General features: G+C 37.8%; 1 protein-coding gene and 1 long non-coding RNA gene across 4 annotated transcripts; both read left to right on the plus strand.

The window, feature by feature from the left end:
- Positions 2,786-4,486, plus strand: LOC104710091. The gene is made up of 2 exons (XM_010426636.1): positions 2,786-3,240; positions 3,379-4,486. Exons 1-2 carry the CDS (start codon positions 2,786-2,788, stop codon positions 4,484-4,486), a joined length of 1,563 nt encoding a protein of 520 aa, XP_010424938.1.
- LOC104699908 lies at positions 22,853-24,678 on the plus strand. Of its 3 annotated transcripts, none has more exons than XR_002033076.1 (3): positions 22,853-24,051; positions 24,159-24,255; positions 24,385-24,678. It is a non-coding gene; the product is annotated as an uncharacterized LOC104699908 (long non-coding RNA). The 3 variants fall into 3 exon arrangements; XR_753466.2 differs by having other exon boundaries at positions 24,418-24,678; XR_002033075.1 differs by having other exon boundaries at positions 24,159-24,678.

Genomic DNA, 25,462 nt, shown 5'->3' on the forward strand with positions numbered 1-25,462 from the left:
GTAGAATTTCACTCCAAATCTTTTACCTGAAAATACTACACGACGACTGAAAGTGCACAGTTAATCAATTGTAGTATTTTAGGATCGATCCCATAGAGAGGAATAGCAAACACAAATTGAATTATAAGGGAAAGAACTATGGCTAAAACTAAAGAAGAGATTGGTGTTTTGATTTTCCTAATAACTATTGCAAATAAATAAAACGGTTTAAAACTATAAGACTAAGGCGTTGGGCGTTCTGGGAGTCATCTTAGGGTTTTCATGGTTCTAAGCAATATTAAGTGTAACATCTACCAAGTAAATACTAATTTTCGGTTTAGGTTCTCAACTACGAAACACTAATGAACTACAAGCTATTCTCATAGAATGAAAGTCTAAAGTCTTCACACTCCGTTACTCAACTTTCGCAGGCAACGTCGCATGTCAACCAGCTAGTTAAACAAGTTCGATACATTCACCAAACTTCGCAACTCAACTTACGCAGGTTACGAGCAAGGCTTCGGTATAACACTAGTTCGGAGAAGTAGGATAACGCGGTTAGCGCTCCCGTTCTCTAGATCAGTACTTGGTGATCAATCCAAGCATAGGCATTACGATAAAGATGTCCAAAAAGAACTCTATTATAAAACCAAAAATAAGATCTAACAACCTAATTGAAGCGAACCTATGAATTCCCCTTGAATCACCCCATAGAACCCAACAAAGTAAACTACTCGCTCATGATGCAAAGAAACGACATTGATATTATATAGAACAGCATCAAAAACGAATCAATAAACAAAAGGGGGTTCAAAGTAAACTTCTCTATTTGTCACAAAAGTAACTTAATCCCAAAGCAAAGATAGTATGAAGTAACTAGAAAGAGTAGAAAGAGAGATGGTGGTCTTCAAAGGCTTCAATGGATTCGGCGAGTGATATCTTGTGTTTTTATGTAATTTTAGAGCTTCATTCTTCATTGTTTTGTGCATATTCATGAGGATTTAGGTTCTTTAGGTTGCATTTTGCATCAAGTTTGTTATCTCAGATGATGGAGTAGAGATGTACAAGGAAAGTGTGCTTTGGAGCCAAATAAGTCAATAATTAGCAATATAATGGAAGACACACATTTGGATGCACACAAGATGATTGATGATTCGGAACCAGTTTCCAGTCCCTAAAAGATCGACTCGTATGAAGACCTTTCCTTGGGATTTAGCTCCAGCGTTCTTCATCTACGTTATTGGAAATTGAGTAAGATTTGCAATGGAGGTGATTTCAGGTCAATCAGATGTGCGTGTAAAGAGTTATACCTGTTTGAGTGAACGTATATACAGCCAGAGTGAAGACAGGAGCCACACGCGGCCAAGAGCAGCGGCCAAACGGTGGCCGAGTGAAGACCAGCGGCCATCCCAATCGGTCAAGAGCTGGCCAATGGAGTTCAGTAAGAGGAAGATCGTTTGGAGCAGCGGCCAAGAGCAGCGGCCAAACGGTCGCCGAGTGAAGAGTAGACGTGCACTGATCGTTTGGACCAGCGGCCAAAGCATGGCCGTGTGAGACCAGCGGTCAGGACCAGCGGCCAAAGCATGGCCGCGTGAGACCATCACCACACTTGTTTTAGTTTTGATCCGGGTTTCACCCGGTTCGAACTGGGTTGACCCGACTCCCTTTTATTTTGCTATAAATACTCTAACCATATTAAGGGGAGACTGATCTCTTATCTTATCTTTTGTTTAGCAGCCATTTAGGGTTCTTAAGCTTGTTTACACTTGGTTTGTTGAATGATTGAGTACTTCTAAGTTTTCTAATAGCAATTTCTATTCAAATCTCCTATTCTATAATCTCTAATTATGATTTCACAAAGATCAAACCTCTACCTTTGTGTGATCATAACCAAGAGTGAGTAGATCTTTTAGAACTTTGGGCTAGGTAGATTAGGGAGATAGATAATTGATCTTTGATGTCTAAGGCTTTATTTATGTATTTCCTATCTTGATTGGTGTTAATAATGCTAGATAGCCTTGAACAAGCTTGAATCTAGACAGTAGGATTTCCATGCATATAAGGTGTTTGATGAAATTCCTGAACCAAATTAATCAAGAGTTTTGCATTCCTAGCCAATGGAAATTGATGATTAGGGTGCTTAGTGGTATTTAGACTTGTGCTTAACGCATGCTTGCCTTGTGATTTCCTTTGGAAATTGTTGATTATCACTTGATTAGCATAGGAATCTCTATCATGGAAATGGATTGATTCACATAAATGTTCTTAGCCATAGGATTGTTCTTGTTTGTTGCTTAGACATCTAGGATTGGTTAGCTATCTCCCAAGTCAATAACCTTGCCCAAGGTTCACTTGTTTAATCTTGATTTTTAAAGCTTGTTGCTAGTTGTGTTCTGTTTCTTTGATTTTGCTTGTCTGAATTGTCTTGTTTTATTTCTTTGAATCAGTTTGTTAGTTAAGATTGTTACAAAAGAACCTTTTCCTGTTTAAGAATAGATTAAGCAGTTTTGTGTATTCTTAGTGAGTTGATTAATGCAAATTGTGGATTGATAATAATTGATAGCAAAAGTACTGCATCAATTTGGCGTTGTTGCCCATTTGCATTCAATTTGACCATTATGATTTCATCTTTGCCTGAGACTATTCATTTACTTTACATTGTTTGTCACTTGGTTTGCATTGGTGTTTTGTTTTCTCTTTTGCAAGGTGTATGAACTTGAGAAGTCAAGGCCAAGCCAACTTATTTGAGCCCGTTGAAGACATTCACCTTCTTGAACGAGAGAACCGCCGTTTAGCCCGCCAAGCTATGGAGAACAATCCTCCTCCTGCTGGTGGTCATAATGGAAATTATCAGCACAATGAAGACCAAGCTCCTCTCCATCCTCCAAGACAACCAAGAGTTATTGGAACTTATGATCAACCCAACATTCATGGGAAACGCCAAGGAATTAGAGCACCTCCTGTTGAGAACAATAACTATGAGATCAAGTCAAGTCTTATCAACATGGTGCAGAGCTCAAAGTTTCATGGTTTTCCTATGGAAGACCCTCTTGATCACTTGGATCAATTTGATATGATGTGTGGGACAGTGAAAATCAATGGAATCTCTGAAGATGCATTCAAGCTCCGCCTCTTTCCATTTTCTCTTGGAGATAGAGCTAGGACTTGGGAGAAGAACCTACCAGTGGGATCAGTCACATCTTGGGATCAATGCAAGAGAGCTTTCCTATCCAAGTTTTTCTCTACTACAAGAACAGCAAGGTTGAGGAATGAAATATCAAGCTTTGCTCAAAAGGGAAATGAGAGTTTTTGTGAAGCATGGGAGAGATTCAAGGGCTATACTATGCAATGTCCTCATCATGGTTTCTCCAAGGAGTCTCTTCTCAGCACATTATATAGAGGGCTGCTCCCAAAGATAAGGATGTTGCTTGACACAGCAAGTCAAGGTAACTTTCTTGGCCAAGATGTTGATGTTGGTATGACTTTGGTGGAGAATCTTGCTCAAAGTGATGGCAACTATGGGGAGGATTATGACAGAACTACAAGGGACTATACTGATATGAATAAGCAGCACCTCAAGGAGATTAAAGCTTTGAATGACAAGATGGATAAGACGATGATGGCAAATCAAAAGCAAGTCCACTTTGTCAATGAATGTGAACTTTATCAAGAAGGTATGGAAGCTTGTGTTGAAGGTCAAGCAGAAGTCAACTATGTAGGTGGCCAAGGGTATAACAAGTTCAATACCAATTACCGTAACCACCCTAACCTCTCTTACCACAACACCAATGTGGAGAACCCACAAGATCAGACTTATTCACCACAAAAAACTCCTGGTTTTCCTTCCCAACCCAGTTATCAGCCTCAACCTCAAGGGAACTACCAAGCAAAACCTCAAAGCTATTCCCAACCTCAACAACAAATGAATGCACCACATCCTCAAGGTCAAGTAGATGACACAACTGCTCTACTTAGACAACTCCTTGAAGGACAAGGGAGAGGTGCCATTGAACTTGCTACACAAATGAAAGCCATGCACAACAAGGTTGAAAATGTCTATGGTGAGTTAAATGCCAAGATTGAGAGGTTGCAAACACAGGTCCAGGGACAAACTTCTTCCTCTTCAACAAGACAAATGGGTTCTCTACCAGGAAAACCAGAACCAAACCCAAAGGAGTTTTGCAATGCCATCTTCAAGGAAGAAGTGAACAGGGTTACTAGTATGAGTTTCAAAAAATCAAAAATGGATAGCCATGCTGATGAGAATGAAAGGTCTATTGAAGTGATCTCTGCTCTCCTATATGGTTCTGCTGTTGAGAGTTTGGTGGTTGCTAAAGTTGAGAAAACTGAGAAAGGATCAAGGGGTAAGGAGATAGTTGCCGAGGAGGTTGAAAGAAAGATGAACCAAGTGTTGCTCTTCCTCTTTATAGTCCTCCAATTCCATTTCCACAAAGGGTCCTTACAAAGGCCAAAAAGAAAGCGCTCTCAAGTTTCAAAGCTAATATGAATAGAGTTGGAGCACCTTTGCCTTATGTGGATAGCTTGTCTCAAGTTCGTAGCCATATAGAGTTCATCAAAGCTATTCTAGCAAACAGAGAGAAGGTGGAAGAAATCATGGGAATTTTTGATTCACCAAGTGAACAACAACCCAGACCAAAAACACTTCCCAAGTTTGAAGATCCAGGCAGATTTACTATATCTTGCTCACTTGGTGCTTTACAACTTGATGATGCCTTATGTGATTCAGGATCAAGTGTTAATGTGATGCCACTTGAGATGGTAAAGAGTCTTGGGATCAAAGACATGAAGCGTCCCTCTTCTTCCATCATGTTTGGACATGATTCCTCAAACTCTCCACTTGGTTTGATTGAGAACTATCCACTCAAGGTTGGTGATTGCACAGTTCCAACAGAGTTCATGGTAGTTGAGATGAAAGAAACCAACAGGCTCCCTCTCATACTAAGAACTTCCTTTCTCAACACTGTGGGGGCAAGCATTGATTTCCCAAATAAGAGAGTAACTCTTCTTCATGTCAATCCCAACACATCCTATCCTATCAAACCTCCCTCTACAATGTATTGTGGAACAATCACTAGTGAAGAAGTGGCAACTAAGGAAGCCCATAGAGACTTGAATGATCAACATCAAGAGCTCCAAGTTGATAAAGTGGGGATTAAAGAGACTACAAAGCTTGATGAAGACATTTTGGATGGTGAGTGTTTAGACTCTTTATTTGATGACCTCAAAGGAGATTCTAGAGAAGGGGATTTGGGTCAAGCAAATAAAGTTGTTGACAAGAAGAAGAGGAAGAAGAAACAAAACCACCCTCCCACCATTGTTTCATCTCCTATGACTTTGTGTTTGCATCCTTTGGGGCTTGTTGATGGAGCAATAGAGTACAAAGTGAAGCACAAAGGTCCTTCTTCACCCTTTGCAAGTGTCAAAGCCAAGCTAGATCCCAAGTATTATTATGACAAAGATAAGCTTCATGAACTTCTCTCAGGTGTCATTACTATCAACCTCCACTCTCCTTCCAGCAATTCAACAGGATCTCAAGGAAGCACTAAAGCTCCTCCTATCACTCCACTCCCTAAGGTTCACAACTAGGGCCAAGGTATGGTCCTAACTTTCCATTGTATATATCATTTGAGTCTTGTTTTCTTTATTTTGTTAGTCTTTCTCTTGGACTTTTCTCACACAGGGACTGTGTGAATTAAGTTTGGGGGAGGGACTAACCATCTAACATTGTGTTTTGTTTTGATTTTCATTTTGTGTGTTGCATTGTTAATAGCTATGTTTTGAGAAAAATCAAAAAAAATTTGAAAAATTCAAAAACCAAAAAAATGCATGTAGCCTTGCATATTCATTCTTGTGTTTAGGATTGAGTCTAGAAGCATTTAGTATGCATTTGCATTTGGGGATAATGATGAAATTGCCTTGTAAAGGTAGAGTTTTAGGATTGAACCCACATCCCTCATTTATAGTTCATTGGTGCTTGTTTAATCTTTGCGAAAAAATGAAGAATCTAGGCTTAAAAGCATTGTGTCACTTGAAAGCATTTTCTTCTAGTGTAAAGCGTGCTATCATTGCTGCATCTCTATATTATCTGGACTTTAATTTGATCTTTAAATTATCTTGCATATGGACTATGAATGCTTGCTCATGGAACTTTCATTTGGGTTAACTATCCCTATTTGCCACTCTATTTTGTTTAACCCAATCTCTTGCCATACCTTTGAACCCCAGCTTTTTCTTTCAAGCCTTGTGAAATATTGAGAGTATTGAGAATGACAAAGAACTGGCTCTTGTTTTAGCTAGGTTTGGAATCTTTATAGCTAGCTAATACGACTGGTTTTGAAAGAAATAGGTGGTTAGAATGTTGATTTGGGTTCAAGTTTGGGAACAAGAGAGATTAAGAAGGGAAATAAAGGTTTACTTGGTCAAAAGAAAAGAAAAGTCTCTAAGGTTAAGTTTGGTTATAAGCTCTAAGTCTCAAGGAAAAGGGATAGAAAGTATTGTTATAATCTCCTAGAATCAAAAAAGAAAAGAGTAAAGGAAAATCAAATAAGATTGGGAGTATAGCAAAGAAAGAATAAGAAAGAAAAGGAGCTAGTGTTTAAAACAAAGAACAGCCTTAGAGATATACAAAAAGAATAAGACCTGAAGTTACAAAAAAGGGTTTAAGAGATCAAAGTTGAGTTTTTGGGTTTGAAAACAAAAAAAAAGAGAAAGAAAGTTGAAAAAAGGGTAGAAAAGCTTCTAGGTGGGTAGAACATCAAGAGCTAAGCTTTGTATGCCCAAATTATTCTCAGTCTTAGATAGGTTTCATGACTGTCTAGCATTCCTCTTTGTTTGAGAGTTAACCACCTAAAAGCACCATTTCCAACCACTTTATAAACAGCCTTTCCCTTAAACCAATTGAGCTTGATTTATTTTCCATTTGCAAGATCACACCAAGCACTTTAATGAATGTGAAAGAGATGTTCAATAGGATTGCAAGTCTTTGCCAATAGATAGAAGATGAACTAGAGTGGTGCATTGTGTTAAGCATAGAAAAATATTTGTAAGGACTTTGATTGATCTTAGCACCATTGAACTGCATCTAAGGACTTTGGTTTGAATCCTTTATTTCATACCTTTAGGATCTCAGTCCCATTTTTAAACCTCTCTCTCTCACTTTTTGTTTGGTCCTTGCTTGAGGACTAGCATGTTATAAGTTTGGGAGAGTTGATATCTTCTGTTTTTATGTAATTTTAGAGCTTCATTCTTCATTGTTTTGTGCATATTCATGAGCATTTAGGTTGTTTAGGTTGCATTTTGCATCAAGTTTGTTATCTCAGATGATGGAGTAGAGATGTACAAGGAAAGTGTGCTTTGGAGCCAAATAAGTCAATAATTAGCAATATAATGGAAGACACACATTTGGATGCACACAAGATGATTGATGATTCGGAACCAGTTTGCAGTCCCTCAAAGATCGACTCGTATAAAGACCTTTCCTTGGGATTTAGCTCCAGCGTTCTTCATCTACGTTATTGGAAATTGAGTAAGCTTTGCAATGGAGGTGATTTCAGGTCAATAAGATGTGCGTGTAAAGAGTTATACCTGTTTGAGTGAACGTATATACAGCCAGAGTGAAGACAGGAGCCACACGCGGCCAAGAGCAGCGGCCAAACGGTGGCCAAGTGAAGAGTAGACGTGCACTGATCGTTTGGACCAGCGGCCAAAGCATGGCCGTGTGAGACCATCACCACACTTGTTTTAGTTTTGATCCGGGTTTGACCCGGTTTGAACTGGGTTGACCCGGCTCCCTTTATTTTCCTATAAATACTCTAACCCTATTAAGGGGAGACTGATCTCTTATCTTATCTTTTGTTTAGCAGCCATTTAGGGTTCTTAAGCTTGTTTACTCTTGGTTTGCTGAATGATTGAGTACTTCTAAGTTTTTTAATAGCAATTTCTATTCAAATCTCCTATTCTATAATCTCTAATTATGATTTCACAAAGATGAAACCTCTACCTTTGTGTGATCATGACCATGAGTGAGTAGATATTTTAGAACTTTAGGCTAGGTAGATTAGGGAGATAGATGATTGATCTTTGATGTCTAAGGCTTTATTTATGTATTTCCTATCTTGATTGGTGCTAATAATGCTAGATAGCCTTGAACAAGCTTGAATCTTGACAGTAGGATTTCCATGCCCATAAGGTGTTTGATGAAATTCCTGAACCAAATTAATCAAGAGCTTTGCATTCCTAGCCAATGTAAATTAATGATTAGGGTGCTTAGTGGTATTTAGACTTGTTCTTAATGCATGCTTGCCTTGTGATTGCCTTTGGAAATTATTGATTATCACTTGATTAGCATAGGAATCTCTATCATGGAAATGGATTGATTTGCATAAATGTTCTTAGCCATAGGATTGTTCTTGTTTGTTGCTTAGACATCTAGGATTGGTTAGCTATCTCTCAAGTCAATAACCTTGCCCAAGGTTCACTTGTTTAATCTTGATTTTTAAAGCTTGTGTTCTAAGACATGAGTCTCAAAAAGACAGCCAAAAATGGGGCGTTGCTGCTGGCACCAAGATCTAAAGAGTTGCTGCTTATCTGGATTATTAATCCCACATATGTTCCAACAAAACATCAGCATTACAAAAAGTGTTAAAATGGTAACTAATGGCGGAAGGAAAACCTTCCCGCATATATAGAGCCATTATTGCGTTTGGCCCTAAGCTTCTTTTTCTGAATTTTGGATAAGATGGTGGTGAATCCTCCTTGGGATTCATCTGGCGGCTTTTCCTCAATAACTTCCTCCCTTTGCGGAGGATCAGCCCTCTCACCTTCGGTTGAGGTTTCAACTGTCGTCGGGTCAGGATCTTTGATAGGACTGCTTGGTTGGTTAGGATGCTCACATGACATCTATCACCAATTGTTGTAAGCAAAGAAGAGGAAGCCTCGATTGAGGTTCTCTGTACCCACTTTTGAGAGACATGTTTCACCTGGAACTCCTCAGGTTTGCTCAAATGTTGGGGAACCTGGATAGTGACCACCGCAAGATCTTTCTCCTTCCCTTTTCTCCATGGGCAGATAGCCTCTGAGTGAAAAGCGTTCTTGCAGCAAGAGCATAGTGGAGGGGCGTTAGTGCAATGCTTGGAAGTGTGTCCCACTTTGTCACAAAGAGGACAGATTGGGGGGTAATTGGGGGCAGGAGACTGCAACTCTCCTTGTTTCTCCCGATTCGAATTGTGAAGGGTTTGTGAAGGTCGATCTCGGTGAAGACCTTAGCCACTTCAAAATTCGTCATTTGCTTTGTTTCCTTGTGTAGGTTATTAGGTGTCCCACCAGGCTTGCAATTCTACTAAGAGCCGGCGGACAGTAGAATTTGTACGGAACATTGCCACTACAAGAAACCAGGGGCAACGGCCACTATAGTAATTGTCGCTAAATAGTCTGTAAATGAAAATTTACGACTATTTAGCGACTAATCACTGATGTAGTTAAACTTTTGTCGCTAATACATATAGTCGTTAAATAGTCGTTATATAGCGACTATTTAACGATGATATACTGTTGTCGTTAAATTGTCGTCGCACTGTCGTTATTTAGTAACCAAAATTGGCGACAATCTGCCGACAATTTAACGATTATATTAGCAGTAGTTGTGTATTAGTTGCTAAATTTAGCGACTAATTTGCGACTAAGTTACGACGTTTTTACATGAATAAAACTTGCAATACTTTAGTCTTAAATTAGTCGATTTTTCTGCGACTATTTACCTTCTATTTAACGACAATTTTCCGTCTAAATGACTTCTAAATAACGACTACTTTGTTTTAGAAAATAATGAAATTAACTGGTTCTTATTGTTTTGTAATCCTGATTTTAATACTGATTTATGAAATGAAAAATCTAATGAAAACACATTATAAACATAACCATCATTGTATTGAAACCAGAACATACACAAGTCCAAAATAGAATTCAAACCAAAAGCAAAGAAAGAAAAAGTTTATAACACATACAAACAGAAGAAAAGACCTTAGTTCATGAGTTAAGAAACAATATGAACCATATTGGAGTTGATCATGGAGTTGTTGATGGAACATTGTCCTCTTGGTGCATCACAAAACAAACATTTTTCTTTCTTTTTGTCATCTTTCCAGAATAACATACAATTGTTTATAGAAACATCAATTGTATGAAATGGGAGTCCTAAATTGCGCATCAATTTCTCTGTCTAGTAATGAGAACTTGTAGCCTGGTGTCCTTCTGGTAAATAATCACTCAACATTTCACATACTGAATCCACTAACTTTTCACTCATATTATAATCTGCCATATTTTGCATAACTCTAGCAGCTAAAGATAATTGTGAGTGACCTTCACGACAACCATCATATATTGAATTTTTTTCACCTTCGAACAAGTCATAAAAAAATTTTGAATGGTTAAGTATTGGTTCTTCTACACTCTGATAACCCCCATCCCATTGATAGTTATCATCAAAACCCACATTAGAAGGAAATGCATCATTCACCATATCCACATATGTATCTTCTACTACATTACCCACTTTCTCACTCCCAATAATAAATGTCGGATCAACAGTACTCGTTCCTATACCATATTAATTTCTTCCTCATGCTTATACCAAACATAATAATCTGGCATGAACCCATAACTAAAAATATGATTCCAAATTCTAGTCCCTAGAAAACGCTTCCCGTTTTTGCACTTACTACAAGGGCAAAAAAACTTACCCCCATTTTCTTGTGCAAAAGGCTGGCTATTTGCAAATTGCATGAACTGTTCCATCCCGGCTCTGAACTCTTATGTAAAATTTCCCGTCACCTCATCGATCCTCTTGTACATCCACTCCAGGAAATTACTATAATTGTAACTTCCTGACATTATTATAAAACTCTATGATCACGTTTTTTTTTGTTGTTTTGTGTTTCTGCGAGTGAGAAAAACGATTGGCGAGCCAGTTTACATAGGCATATTTAGCGACTAAAAAGTGACTATATCACGTAGTCACCAAATACTGGTACACCTACTCCGGAATGCTAAAAACGTGTTTAAACAACCTTTTAGCGACTATTTTGCGACAAAATTCCGACCCGCTGAAAATGTCGTAAAATGGTCGCCAAATTTACGACTACATTAACAACTACACAAATAGTTGCGGATTTGGCGACTGTTTGACGACAACATTCACAACTTATTTCGTCGCTTTTTAGTCGCTATTTAGCGACTAATTTAGGGACTAAATTGTTTTATCGCAAATAAGCGACTAATAAACGACTATAAAAGAATAGTCACAAAGCAGTCGCTAATTACACTACAATAAAAATGAACATTTATAGCATGGGATTTTCGCTATAATATGTTATTAATAGCGTTTTAGTAACTGATGTGTCATCCGGAGCTGTGGTAGAGGTCACCCTTACCATAGCACATTTCTAATGCAATGATATAAGTAGATAACATAATGTTTTCTGTATGCTGTTAATTATTATACTATAGCAATATATTTTTGGGTAATATTTTTTTTAATAACTTTTACTATGTTCTACGAAAGATCTCCATATAATGGCAAAGATTTTATGCTGTGATATATCTTATCATCTCATTTTTTTTTGCAAATATATCCTTATCGCTTTCTCAATTTTATTATTTAACAAGTCATTTGTAGTGCAATAATATATATTGATATAATAGCTTATGGATTTTGCCATACTTAATTTATTAATAGCTACGAATGTGCTGTAATATAGGTTTTGAGAGCTAATGTTTAGCGCTATAATATATGAAGATAACATTTTTTTTTGATGTTATATGTATTTTAATATAGCTATCTATTATTATAATTTGCATAATATTATTAATAAAATATAAATCCTTCACTACACAAGTCTGAATCCAAAATACCATATAACATAAGTCTGAAACCATAAAACATGTATGAATCCAAAAGAAGCAACATAAGTTTGAATCCAAAAGAAGCAACATAAGTCTGAAACCAATATAGCATAAATCATAAGTCTGAATCCCAAACACATAGTTCTTTAACATATTCTTAAACTAAACAAAAGTAGCTAGTTAGACTAGCTGGACCAAAGTTGCTTCACTCCCTACAAAGAAAATTTCTTTCATCATTAGTTTTGTAATAACATCTGCATAACATGTATACTCAACTCACAATCATCAATTTCTAACACTTAGCTTAGTTTCTACCAGTCAATAGACAACCAATTTATCTGTTGGGCAAGCGATAGGTGAACCAAGTGCATCTCTCATAAACTCGATCTCATCTGATGTCTTCTAGACTGCTGCATCATCCACCTTCACTTTTTCAATCCAAACACTAGTAGCATTAGGACCCAATGTAACAGAGTGGACCTTATGCTCCGGGTCAGTTTTATGAACACTTCCCTCAGCAACAATCCGCTTCTTTCCGCTAATATCCATCAGCGTACACTTCTGATTTTCCTTCATACCTCCACCTATGTTTTTCCTCTGACATGTTTACAATATAAACCATTTAATAAAGAGAGAATATTAACTATAATAAATTCATAACATGTGTTGTTATTTACCGGAGATCTCCGAAGAGGGGGCTGTGAAGTTAGTTCAATTTCAGTTGCAGGAGATTTTGAACCTTTTGTTAGAGACTTCTCTCCTGATGTAGGATCTGCTGCAAATGATTTCTCCTTTGATGTTGCTGCAGATTTTTTGACTTGATGTTGTAGACTTCGTCTTTGTTGCTGCAGATTTTTGACATGTTGCTGTAGTTGTATCAATATAGGACTTCTCACCTCTTTCTGTAGATTTTAGAACTGCTGATGCTGATTGTTCTCCTGACTGATCAATTGATGCAGATGAACTGGAGCTTTCTGACATGCTCCATCTGTGTTGGTGTTTTCAAATACAACTTTGCAATAAGGCCATGCAACAAAAGACAGTAAACAGTCCTCAAGGTATGCTACTTCCATCGTAGCCCTCCATATAAATGTCTCGGACTGATGCACCTCATCAACAAATACTTTAACAGCCTTTGGTCCGATTGGAAGTCCATTCACCAATGCCTTTGGATCTTTTGATAGCCAACGTCCTTCAGCAACAACTACATCATCATTCGACAAGTTTGCATTTGTTCAATGAATCTTTCCTTGTACCCTGTCAAACACATTGTGACAATAACCTAAGTATGTTAACTGATACTAATCAAGTCATGACAAAGTAAACAAAAAACCCTTACCAGTGTTGCAATATCATCTTGCTGCAGCTCCTATTCAAGATTAACACACTTTTTGGCAGGCCAGACAATCATATGCCCAACAGCGTTCTCAATTGTGAAAATTTGATGGGCAGGTCTCCAAAAAGATGCTTCTGGTACAGTAGCAGTCTCAACAAGTACTTTACGAATGTGAGGGCCTAATGGACTGTTATTCACCATATCCTTTGGATCAGAAGAAATAATGCGTCCCTCAGCAACATTTGTATAATCACCAGCCCAATCAATCAAGACACACTTAGGTTGTGATCCTTTGTTCACACTCTACAAAATAGTTAGTAGAATAAAAACATGTCATATTCTAAGTAATTGTAAAGAAATTTGTATACTTACTTATAAATTACAATACACTCTTGCTGCTGAGTTTTCACCAGTCTCAGTTTCTTGTCTCTGTAACATATATAAAAAGTTATTAATTTGAACATATAATAATATAGCAGTTAACCAAACATAAAGAAAGCCTCTAGCTAACCTGGTTCTTTAGTTTGTCAATCTCATCTCGTAGCTTATGGACTGTTTGCTGGAGATGTATTTGATTCTCTTGCATTTCAGTAAAAATCTTATGCTTCATTTGGAAACAAGATAGCTTGGTTTTGTTCATGTTTCTACCCATTGCCCTCATTCGACCAGGATTATCAGGACCTAAAAGTTGGGTAAGAGCATCTCCTGGTCCATATGCTATACTTGATGGACTACCAGCAGACTTCATAAGTTCAGCTGCCTTTTTCTACAAATCATAATTTACATATATTTACATGCTAATATGTAACAACATTCATAATAAAATAAAAACTACAACTGATTTAAAAATAAGTTAATTTACAGATTTAAAAACAACTCAAAATCTTTTCAGCAGTGTATTCACTGGTGTCCCATCTTTTTTGGTACGTGACGTCACCCACACATCTAACCTTGTCACTTCATATGGGTCTGAACTATTTTGTTTCTATACCAAAAAACTGTCTTTATCGGTTGAAAGAATATTAAAACTTATGAGAAGTAGCAACATAGTTTTAGTATACTTACCAACTCTTCAGTTAGTCTAGCAATTCCTTTGCGACTTGTAGTATGAGGAATTTGTTTCTGTCTTCTTGCCTTGTAGCTATCGCTCACCACCTAACAAATTAAATGATTGTTAATATTGATATACTATCTCAGCAAAAACTTAACTGAAATTTAATACCTTAAATGCAGCACTTGTTTTGAGCTTGACAAATTTACACCAATCAGCTGGTTCCACATTCTTAGGCCGCAGCTTCATCCTTTCTTGGTGATTCTCAGCTTCCCTAATAGCCTTAACCAATATTGATTTCAATGACCTCCTTATACAATTCATCTGATGAAGCGCTGCAGTCTTTTGGTACTCCTAATCTAAATTCAAACCTGGCCTGCAATCAAATAAAGGACAAAAGTAGATTAAATTTATAAACTGAAATCCAGACATTATAACTTAATTAAATATCAATGTAAATAACCTATCACCTGGCCTGCTGGAAGGTATCTTCTTTTTCCTTGTGTTTTAGGATGCAAATCCTTTCTAATACCCATATATTCCAGATCCTTACGTGCCTGAAGACCATCCTTTGATTTCCCACAATGTAGCAAAGTAGATACAATACTTGCAGCCACATTTCTCTCCACATGCATTACGTCTAAGTTATGCCTTACCGGAAGATCCTAACCAACACATACAAGAACAAAACGAAAATTAAAAAAGGTTTAATTGATAAAATATGAAACAGAAATAATCACGATAGTAAATTATTAGCATACCTTCCAATAAGGTAGATTGAAAAAACTAGATCTTTTCTTCCATCTAAATAACTCATCCTCGTCTACTTCTATTTCCTCATCTTCATCCTCAGATGAATCAGTGGATAAATCCTCACTGTCATACATAATTCCAGTACAATCTGTACTTTTCCTCTTACGGACATATTTTTTCAGATTTTCAAAGTCATTCTTGAAATTTTTTAGATTTTGAGAAATTTCCTGGTCACTTAATATCCTTCCCTTTCTCCCATGTTCAGCTTTACCATCAAACTTGGATTGTAATGACTTCTTTCCTCTGAAACTATGTGTTGGTGGCAAACCCTTTCTATGACTCATGTAGACATGTTTTCGGCTGAACTTTAACCACATGCTGTTTGTATTTTTCCCACATAAAGGACAGCCCATTTGACCCTTTACTTTGCATCCTGCAAGATTCCCATAGGCCGGGAAATCACTAATCGTCCAAAGCAACATTGCCTTAAGAGTAAAAGTAGATTTGCTGAAGGCATCATATATCAACTCTCCATTGTTCCAGAGATGAATTAGATCCTCTATACATCAATGCTATTACCAGGTTGTTGTGGTCCAGGAATCAGTTGCGTAAGCATGATGTTCTCCTTCTTCATACACAAATCCGGTGGCAAATTGTAGTTTACTAGCAAAACAGGCCAGCAACTATACTTGGTGTTCTTTATATTGAATGGATTAAATCCATCTGTGGAAAGTCCAAGCCGCATGTTTCTTTCTTCAGCTGCAAAAGAAGGATACTTGTCGTTCATACGATTCCAAGTAACTGAATCTACAGGGTGTCGAAGTTTTCCATCACTGCTCTTGTTAGTGAAATGCCACCTTAAATCCTTGGCCATTCTCTCTGATCTGAACATTCTCTTCAGCCTTGGTATAATCGGAAAGTATCTTAATACTTTCTGTGGAACATCTTTGTTTACTTCACCAGTTTGCATGTTAGTCTTCCACCTGGAAGTCTTGCATTTAGGACACTTATCAAGCGTCTTGTACTTTTTTCTCAATAGACAACAATCATTGACGCATGCATGAATCTTCTGGTAACCCATGTCAAATGATTTCAGAAATTTCTTCACCTCGTACAGTGATGTGTGTAGCACATTATCCTTTGGTAACATCTTCGACAATGTTTCTAGCAGGTCATTGAAGCTCTTATCAGACCAACCATTCTGTGACTTGATTCTGAATAGTGTTACTATAGCCGAGAGCTTACTATGGTTGACACAACTTGGATACAAGGGTGTTTCAGCATCTGCAAGTTTTGCAAGAAAATCATCTTCTTTCTTCTCTTCACCCTCTCCACTATCACCTAAGTCAGCCATATTACCAAACTCGACAGCCATAAACTCATCAGCTGCTTCATATAACATAAAAATCTCATCATTCCACTTGCTGAATCTGCTGTCACTGTCACCTTCAACCGCTGAATTCAATTCTTCATGATGATACCATATACAGATTGTAGCTTATATGCCTCATCCATTCCCCTTATAACAAGATGATCAACTACAACAATTTTCCAGTGACGATCTATATTACGACAGTCAACGCAAGGACATATAATCAAATTCAACGTCTCCCAAAGATGCAGCCACATCTCTTACAAAATTTGAAGCCCCTCTTACATAAGCAGGATCAGCTCTTCATTTAAGAATGAAGAGAAAAAAAAAAATCCACAAACACCTTTTGAAAACTTTAACATCTATATATATAATTACATTTAATACCTCGAAAGATGCACCCAATCTTTATCCAGCATTATATGTTCTAAGCTTAATTCAAACCTTTAGTATCCTTAATATCTTTAGTATCCTTAATATCATATCATAACAGAGTTAATGAAAAAATCTTATAACAAAATAACTCCAGTATAAAACTAAATCGCATATATCAATATAGACAACAATCAAAAAGATATACCAGATCAGTACACTATGTCAAACACATATCAGACATTTTTTAAAACAATCACACCGAATAAAACAGAAACCAAAACAACACTACACCAATAGTTATTTTCAGCAACACTTTATACAATAGACCATTCAGACACAAACTATCATAAATAAACCACAATAACAAGACAAACACATTCACAGTAATGTTATAAATGAATTAGAAATCAAACACACAACATAACAAGGTAAGACATTGTACCAACCTGTCGTATGATTTCAGCAAAATAGTAGAGTTGCTTCAGCTATCCAATATTGAAATCAGCAAGACTTGCAAAAAAAGAATATTTGAATTACTCTATGATGAATAAATTAGGTTGGTTCGGCATTCCATTGTATCAAACAGGTCTAAGAATGAAATCATGAATGTAAATTATAACCTAGCAATTAAATGCTACAGAAGCCTATGAATTAAATCTGTGATGTAGAGACTGAAAACTCCTTTATTGCACTCATCAACACTTGCAAAACATAAGTATTGAAAGAGTATAAGATTTATGAGGAAATCAAACAAATAAACAGATTTGAAACAATCACGGTAAACAAATAATCATCAAAACATGTTCTTAAATTAGATACACAACCTATATGTAAAAATGGTGGAGAAGCTTTACTCGGATAGACTAACTAAAACTCAGATCTTAAACTAATGTTCTTAATTCGGATACATAACCTAAAATTTTGTTCTTTTATTTGAAATTAATTTTCACATACTACGCTTACACAAAATCGCAAATCCTTTCACATACTACGCTTAAACAAAATCGCAAAGCCCTTATAATGAACAAATCAAAAGTACACAGATTGAGCAAATGTCTTGCATTTCCAAAACAACTATGAATTTATCCAATTTCTTGACGGAATCGAAACAAATAAACATATTTGAGCTTCAATCAAAACATATGGATGCAAATAAAAGAGGAAAACTATGAAATCACATAGAATCGTTGTTTACAATCAAAGGAAAAGAACCCATAGTAAAAGAAAGAAAGAAACAGTAAGAGGAAGCAAGACATGCCTTCGGTTCAAGATCAAATCCGAGATATACGAAATTAGGGTCGGCGACTAAAAGCTTGGTTGTCGCCGTTACTTTCACGGGTGTTTCCGGCGAGTTCAATTCTTGCCTGGTGAAGCAAATTGAGGGTCTGAGAGAGCGATTTGTGGGTTTGATTTGGTGGGTCTCACGAAAGCTTCGAGAGAGTTGAGACTTAGGGTTTGTCGTGAAAGTGACTTTCCTTTTGGGAAAAATAGTAAAGTGTAAAGTTTGTGAAATATTGGCTAAGTGTTTGGCGGACTAAGTGACTTTGCCGCTTAATAACAAAATTACTAACTCATCTACGATAGCATTGCAGTAAATTGTGCTAAAACGTAATGCTATCAATGCAAGTATTTCTTGTAGTGTTAGTGGGTAAATTGTCGCTAAATTTAACGACTACGCTTTTAGTCGCCGATCGTAGTCGGAAAAACCGTGTTTTCTTGTAGTGTGCGAAGTTTAATCCAGACAGGGGCTGTCTTATATGATGGCTTCTACGGTTGAACACCAGACATGGGCTGTCTTAAACGATGGCTTCGATGGTAGAACACCCGGAGTCCACTCTGCTACAAACATAGTCGAGCCATCAATGGACCAAATTCCTTCCTTCAGAACTCTCTGTTTAGCACTACTAGAAAACATAGAATTGCTGACTACAAAAACAGTCACTATACAGTCGCAAACTACCTAGTAGCGACTCATTGGCGACTGACGTCCGTAGTCGCTAAACAGAGCGTCCCTAAAATAATCAGTCGCTAAATAGTCGGTACGGAGCTACTATTTGGCGAACGATAGTTTTGGTCGTTGTTCCCTCGCCAAACAGTCGCTAAAAGTGGCGACAAAATTGCAACGCTTTAGTGACTGATTTCGTTACTCATTTGGGACTATTTTGGTCAATGATTTGTGTATGTTTTGATGACAGTTTTACGACTGTTTAATTATCGATTTATCAGGTTTGTTTTTTAAATCCGGTAAAATTGAATTACTTGATTTTGTAATACCAAAACTGATTTTAAAAACTATAACTAAAACATAACAAACATGAAATTAAACAAAGACACAAGTTTCAACATACATAAGTTCTAGAAAACATCCAAACAACCATTCATAAGTTCTACAAACAGTTTTAACATACATAAGTACAACCATTACAAAAGTTTTTAAGGTCATGAGGGAAGGAGGGATAGTGAAGGAACCTAACTTTGAACATCAGCAGGGATGGGGTCATTGGTTTGAGACTCGAGGAAGGCGACATTGGGTTAGTCTTGAGGAAGCTCACCAAGCGTTTGATCTTTGCTTGTTGCTCAGATGCAACCCGTAAAGCCTCAGCTGCAACCCGTGAAGCCTCAGCTTCACGCTCGGCTTGTAGAGCTGCTTGTTACTCTATTTTGTGGTTAGCTTCTTCAAGCTGTTGTTGCAGGCTTGTGAAAGAAGAAGAGTTTCTAAAGAACTTCCGCTTCCCGTTGATGTAACTCCCTAGGCTTCCAACTCCAAAGTATGTTCCTCTATCGCTTATGAAAGTAGACTGCATAACAAAACATAGATAAAGAGTTAACATAATTACTTAACAATGAAAAACTTAATAACTTATTAGAAAGAAGCAAATTACCTGAAGAAAGAGCTCATCATCCTCCTCGTGAGATAGCTCTGATCGACGTGAAGTACCTCATGAACCGCTTGTGCTTTCTTATCGACAAAGGTACCATCCTTTTTGGTATGGGTCCTGAAGAAAACTTCAGGAATAGTTAGCGGTCTTCCCAATTCTACTTCCTGAAATGGTAGACAATGAAAAGGTGAGGAAGTAACTTATTAAACAATGAAAAGGTAAAGAAGTAACTCACCATATCTTGTTCGATTTGTAAGTAAGACTTCGGCCCTGATACATGTTTGTGAGGACCAAGACCATTACGGTCAGACATTCGAGCTGCTGAAGTGGTTGCACTCTTTGCCATGGCTTCTTCGGTGTCCTACTAGTCACACATTTCTTTCCAAAGAGTACTCTCAATCCAAATCGGTTTTGCTTGATCTCGCTGACCTGCTGCCTTGGAAACCATGTCTTACATACGACTTTGACAAATGGTGTAGAACTTTTCTTCAACCACACTGGTAAGTGAGGGATCCCAGATGTGTGTTTTCTACAAAAGAAGAAGAGAGACAAGTGTTAGTGATCGAAAAACCAAAAAAAAACTATAAATACAGTAGTCAAATTGAAAGGAGTAGAAGTTTACTGTGAATTCCAAGAAGTATTTTTCTCTTCTTTGATTAGAAACACAACCCAACTGTAATATGGCCCATCAAACTTGTTTGTAAAAACCTTTGTAATCTTTCGGGTAAGTTTTGACTTGTCCTTACCAAACCTTCAAACACAAACATATCGGAAGTGAAAATCCTAAAAAATATATAATCAAACACAAACGGTTCGAAACACAAACACAAGTCAAAACTTCCAATCCAAATACTAATCAATCTAATCAAACACAAACACAAGATGTTCCAAACACAAACAAACCTAAAGATCCTAATTATAATCAACTAAGAAGTAAATCACCAGGTGGTCCCAGGCTATAAACAAGGAGAGAGGACTGGCTGGCTGGACAAGCATGTCATGTAAAGCAGCAAGTACATCAGCTGGGAGATTTGATTTCCTTAAACTGTCATCCTCAGAATCAGCTCCGTCTTCTTCTTCCTCATGTGAGTTTTACGCTTGAGAGCCATGATGCGATGCAGAGGCTGTTCGAGGTTGAGTATAGGGTCGAGGATGATTTGGGACTGGTTGAGTAGATTGTCGAGGTTGACTTGAGACTTGAGGAGACCTTCGAGGATGGTACATGACTGAAGGATGAGGAGACTCTCAAAGTTGACTTGAGAATTCTGGTGGATTCGTCACAGAAGCGAGAGGTTGAGGAAAAGGATGTCTGCTTGGAGTTACGTTGTAAGGCGATGGTCCAGAAAAGGATATCTGCATGGACTTCCTGAACAGATTTGTCGGAAGTGGATAGTCCCTGTAAGAAGGTGTAGGTCTCACTGGAGGCTGGAGGATTGGGACAGGAATTCCTTGAGAATCAGTGTCCGGTAAGTGAGGGTTCGCCGGCGTGAAGTCATACTGGCTAAGAAGACTAGCGGGTCTTTGATTTGCCGTTTTTGAGGTTCGACCTCCTCATGTGAGTTTTGCGCTTGAGAGCTATGATGTGATGCAGAGGCTGTTCGAGGTTGAGTAAAGGGTCGAGGATGATTTGGGACTGGTTGAGTAGATTGTCGAGGTTGACTTGAGACTTGAGGAGACCTTCGAGGATGGTACATGACTGAAAGATGAGGAGACTCTCAAAGTTGACTTGAGAATTCTGATGGATTCGTCGCAGAAGCGAGAGGTTGAGGAAAAGGATGTCTGCTTGGAGTTACGTTGTAAGGCGATGGTCCAGAAAAGGATGTCTGCTTGGAGTTCCTGAACAGATTTGTCGGAAGTGGATAGTCCCTGTAAGAAGGTGTAGGTCTCACTGGAGGCTGGAGGATTGGGACAGGAATTCCTTGAGAATCAGTGTCCGGTAAGTGAGGGTTCGCCGGCGTGAAGTCATACTGGCTAGGAAGACTAGCGGGTCTTCGATTTGCCGTTTTTGAGTTTCGACTTGAGGGGTTTCTTCTTCCTCCTCCTCTTTTCTTTACTCCAGCAATCGAAATCGAGAGATGCAAGGGTTTGTCGATTGAGAGAAATTGAGATCTAGGGTTTTCAGGAATAAATGAAGAGAAATGAGAAGATTATGTGCTATGGTTTCTCGATTAAGAAGAGAAATGAGGGTTTGTCGATTGAGAAGAGATATGAGGAGATTAGGGTTTGTCAGTTTAGGAGAGAAATGAGATATTAGGGGCTAAGGTTTGTCGAATGATAAGAGAAATGAGGGATTAGGGTTTGCTCGGGGAAGAAGATGAATGAGGGTTTTGTGTTTTCGTTGTTTTGTTACGGCCCAAATTTTGTTTAAGGCCCAAATTAAAAAAAAAAAAATAGTCACCAAAGAGTAGCTCTTTAGTCAAAACATTTGGCGACTGTTAAATTGGTCTCCAAAGTCGTCGCAAATTGACGACTACACTGCGACATTATGCATCAGTCTCGAATTAGCAACTACTCGGCGACTGTTTTATTTTAGTAGCCAATGAGTAGCAAAACAATCGCAATGTAGTCGCTAAATTTAGCGACTGTATTTTAAGTCGCATCTTGCAGTCGACAATTCCGTGGAGACATTTGGGATCTTGTAGCGAAAAGTATTTGGTGTGACGAGCTTCGTGATGGTGATGTCGTTATGCCATTTGCTCCAAATGAGGTTCACAATAGCTCGAATCTTACCAAATGATGGAGCTTTGCGATAAAATTGACCCACAACGAAGATTTTCCATAGAGGTTTGCTGTCTTCAATGACCTTAGTTGGGTTTTCTTACAAAGAGCTCACCTGAATCCAGAAGGAATGGAGAGCCACATTTCTTCAGAGCACAGGATCCACCGTAGGTACGCTCTGCCCAGGTTAAAGAACTAGTAAATTTGTATCATATAGTTACATTTTTTTGCTACAAACAAATTAGTAACAAATAATATCTACAAACTGTTACAAAATAGTGATAAAATTTAAATTAATAGATATTGTAGCTAATTAGTTATTAAATGTAGCTATATAATGACAAATAGTAACATATATAATTTGTAGCAAAATTGCTACATATTTTGTGACACAAAATATTGTAACATCGTAATAAACAACGCTAAATGTAGCAAGTTCATAGCAAAAATGACTTTGGAAACTAGAACCAACACTTAGGAAAAAAAATGTAACATTTCCCTTTGTTATACTGTTTGGACTTTGGAGACGGACAAACAAAAAAAAAGCTTAGACCCGAAAAACAACACTTCGCAGATCTCTCTCCTCTCTTTCACCATTTTCGCCGCCGTAACCTACGATTCGCCTTATCCATTCTACGCCATGGTCTTCTCATCTCTCCGGGCCGCCAACACTTCCTCCGGCCACTGAATCACCGTCGGAAGCTTCCTCGATGATTAAAACAACCGCATCGACATCTTCTCTTTCGATTCCGATTCGATGACCGTGAAGCCTCTCTCGAATCTCTCGTTCGAGCATCCTTATCTTCCAACGAAGCTAATGTTCAGTCATTCTTCTCTCTGTTATCCTTCATTCGGAGATCTACTTGATTCTTCTACCATTGAGCATTGAGCCTATCTCAGTTCTCAACAATAGCAAAACGAGCCTACTCTTCAGTGAGTTGTCTTATGTGTCTCTTGTCTATATTTGTCCTTTTTATGTCTCTTACCAACCTAGAACCTGAGTAGATATAACCTGTGAGATTCTTATTTACTCGTTTCTGTATGGAATGTGCTTGTGGCTAGTGAATGCTATTTGATATATCCGGTCATCTTTGTAGAAGAAATTGTTTTTTATATTTTTTCTATTGTTGAGATATCTCGATCTCCAATCTCATATTGAAATTTTTATCAAATCATGTGTTTCTAATAACTGATAATCTGAATTCATTGGATGTTGGAACAGAACATTCATAATTGGTCCTTGTTGCAAATAGTGTATCTGATTTTAACGAGAAGAGGCAAATTAAACATTAATTTTTGCTCCTTGTTAAACTTTTCTTAGATTGGCAAGTAAGAAAAATTTGCAGGTCTGCTAAAGCTTTGTAGTTTAGCTGTGCTTGTTTGTTTTTAGCTGCTAAAGTTGAAGAGATATTCGTTTCTCTCTCCGCAACCACTAGAAGAGTCTAAGCCTCTCTCACATGCGTCAAGAGAAGACATAACATTCCATGTGCGTTGATGAGCAGCTCCACTGTCCTAAAAGCTGGAATCAATCACAAAGTTATTAACTTTATAGTCTCTTATTTGTAATGTCCATTTCCTCTTCTAAACACACCACTTTAAATTTCATTTGACCTATGAGTTTTATGAATGATGTAACCTAAACACAACAACGATATTGCTCCCCCATGTAAGTGTTTTCTACGACTCTCTACTCTTTCCATGTATATATATTTTTGTTGTTGTTTCCCCATCTGTGTTGTTTAACTTTGTTCTTACAAATGTTTTTGGGTGTAGGAAGTTGCTACTTTTGGGACTGTAAGTCATCCTGTATTATCGTGAGGCTGAGTTTCTAATAAACTTGAGATGGTGAGTATTGATGGCTGCAAGAAAGGTATCTAACTTCTCTCAATGCGGTCTGATGTTCTTGATGTTTACTTGTTTAATTATTGGTCAAATTTCTAGTGATATTGTTCTTATACTAGAGGCTAAAGTTTTGAAAATTTCTGTTGGTCAAGTTCAGCTTATTTCAGTTTCCATTGGGTGGTATTCACAGGCAACTCAAGTGCACACGGTAGAGTTGGTGCCACCGCTGCCGTTTGCTGATTCAATCCTTGAGTTTGTGACTGCAGAGGTTCTTGAGTTAGCTGGAAACGCTAGCAGATATCTGAAAGTGAAGAGTATAACTCCATGGCATTTGCAGTTGGCCATGAGAGGATGTGGGAATGATAAGTTTAGGACATGATTCTGTCCACTAACACATAGGAATGATAAGTTTAGGACATGATTCTGGTCATGAATCATTTTTGTTTTCTCATATTTTATGACAACCCGTCCCGCGGACCCCACTAGCCCTCTGCTAGCTGCCCCAACGAACAGTCCGTGGACCCTGCTAGCCCCCAGCTTGTCCTGTGGGAAGGATGTTAAAGGGTGGGGACCAGGGTTTGAGGAACGCCTGGCGCACCAATAACCTACTGTGTATTTGGATGAATAGTTCCATTTGCCCAGTGAGGGGTTAGGATCGATGCCCTGCAAGGCCAGCTTGGGGTCCGTTGGGGCGGCTAGCAGTGAGGCTAGTGGGGTCCGCAGGACGGGTTGTCACATATTTAATTATCCACTAACACATATGTCTTCGTATTTCTTTTCACATTGATCGTTTTTCATATTTTCAGATACCTTATGATCATCTTCATTGTCAAATTTTCATGGTCATTGGCATTGTTATTTTCATCGTCCGCTTCTTCTTCCTCATCATCTTCTTTACTTTTTCGCATCCTCTTCATCTTCATCTATGTATGACATTCACTATTATGTGGTTAAAAACAAAGCAAGAAATTTAAAACCTTAACCAAACGTATAGTTCCATAAACTTATGAATTAGTTACTCGAAACAACGTCGTTCATTTGACCTTTCGAACTCGAAACTCAATTCTCTTTTACCATTTACTCCTACCAAATTGTAAATTATTTTCAGTACGTTTGGATGTTCGTTTGCTGCCTCCATGTACCTTGTAAGAATCTGAAAGTTAAGAATAAATTTTCTTGAACAAGTTGAAGAAACCAAAAACCTCGTCATGATATATATATAGATAGACACACAC

The sequence above is a fragment of the Camelina sativa genome, chromosome 1, assembly GCF_000633955.1.
Source record: "Camelina sativa cultivar DH55 chromosome 1, Cs, whole genome shotgun sequence".
NCBI lineage: Eukaryota > Viridiplantae > Streptophyta > Magnoliopsida > Brassicales > Brassicaceae > Camelina > Camelina sativa.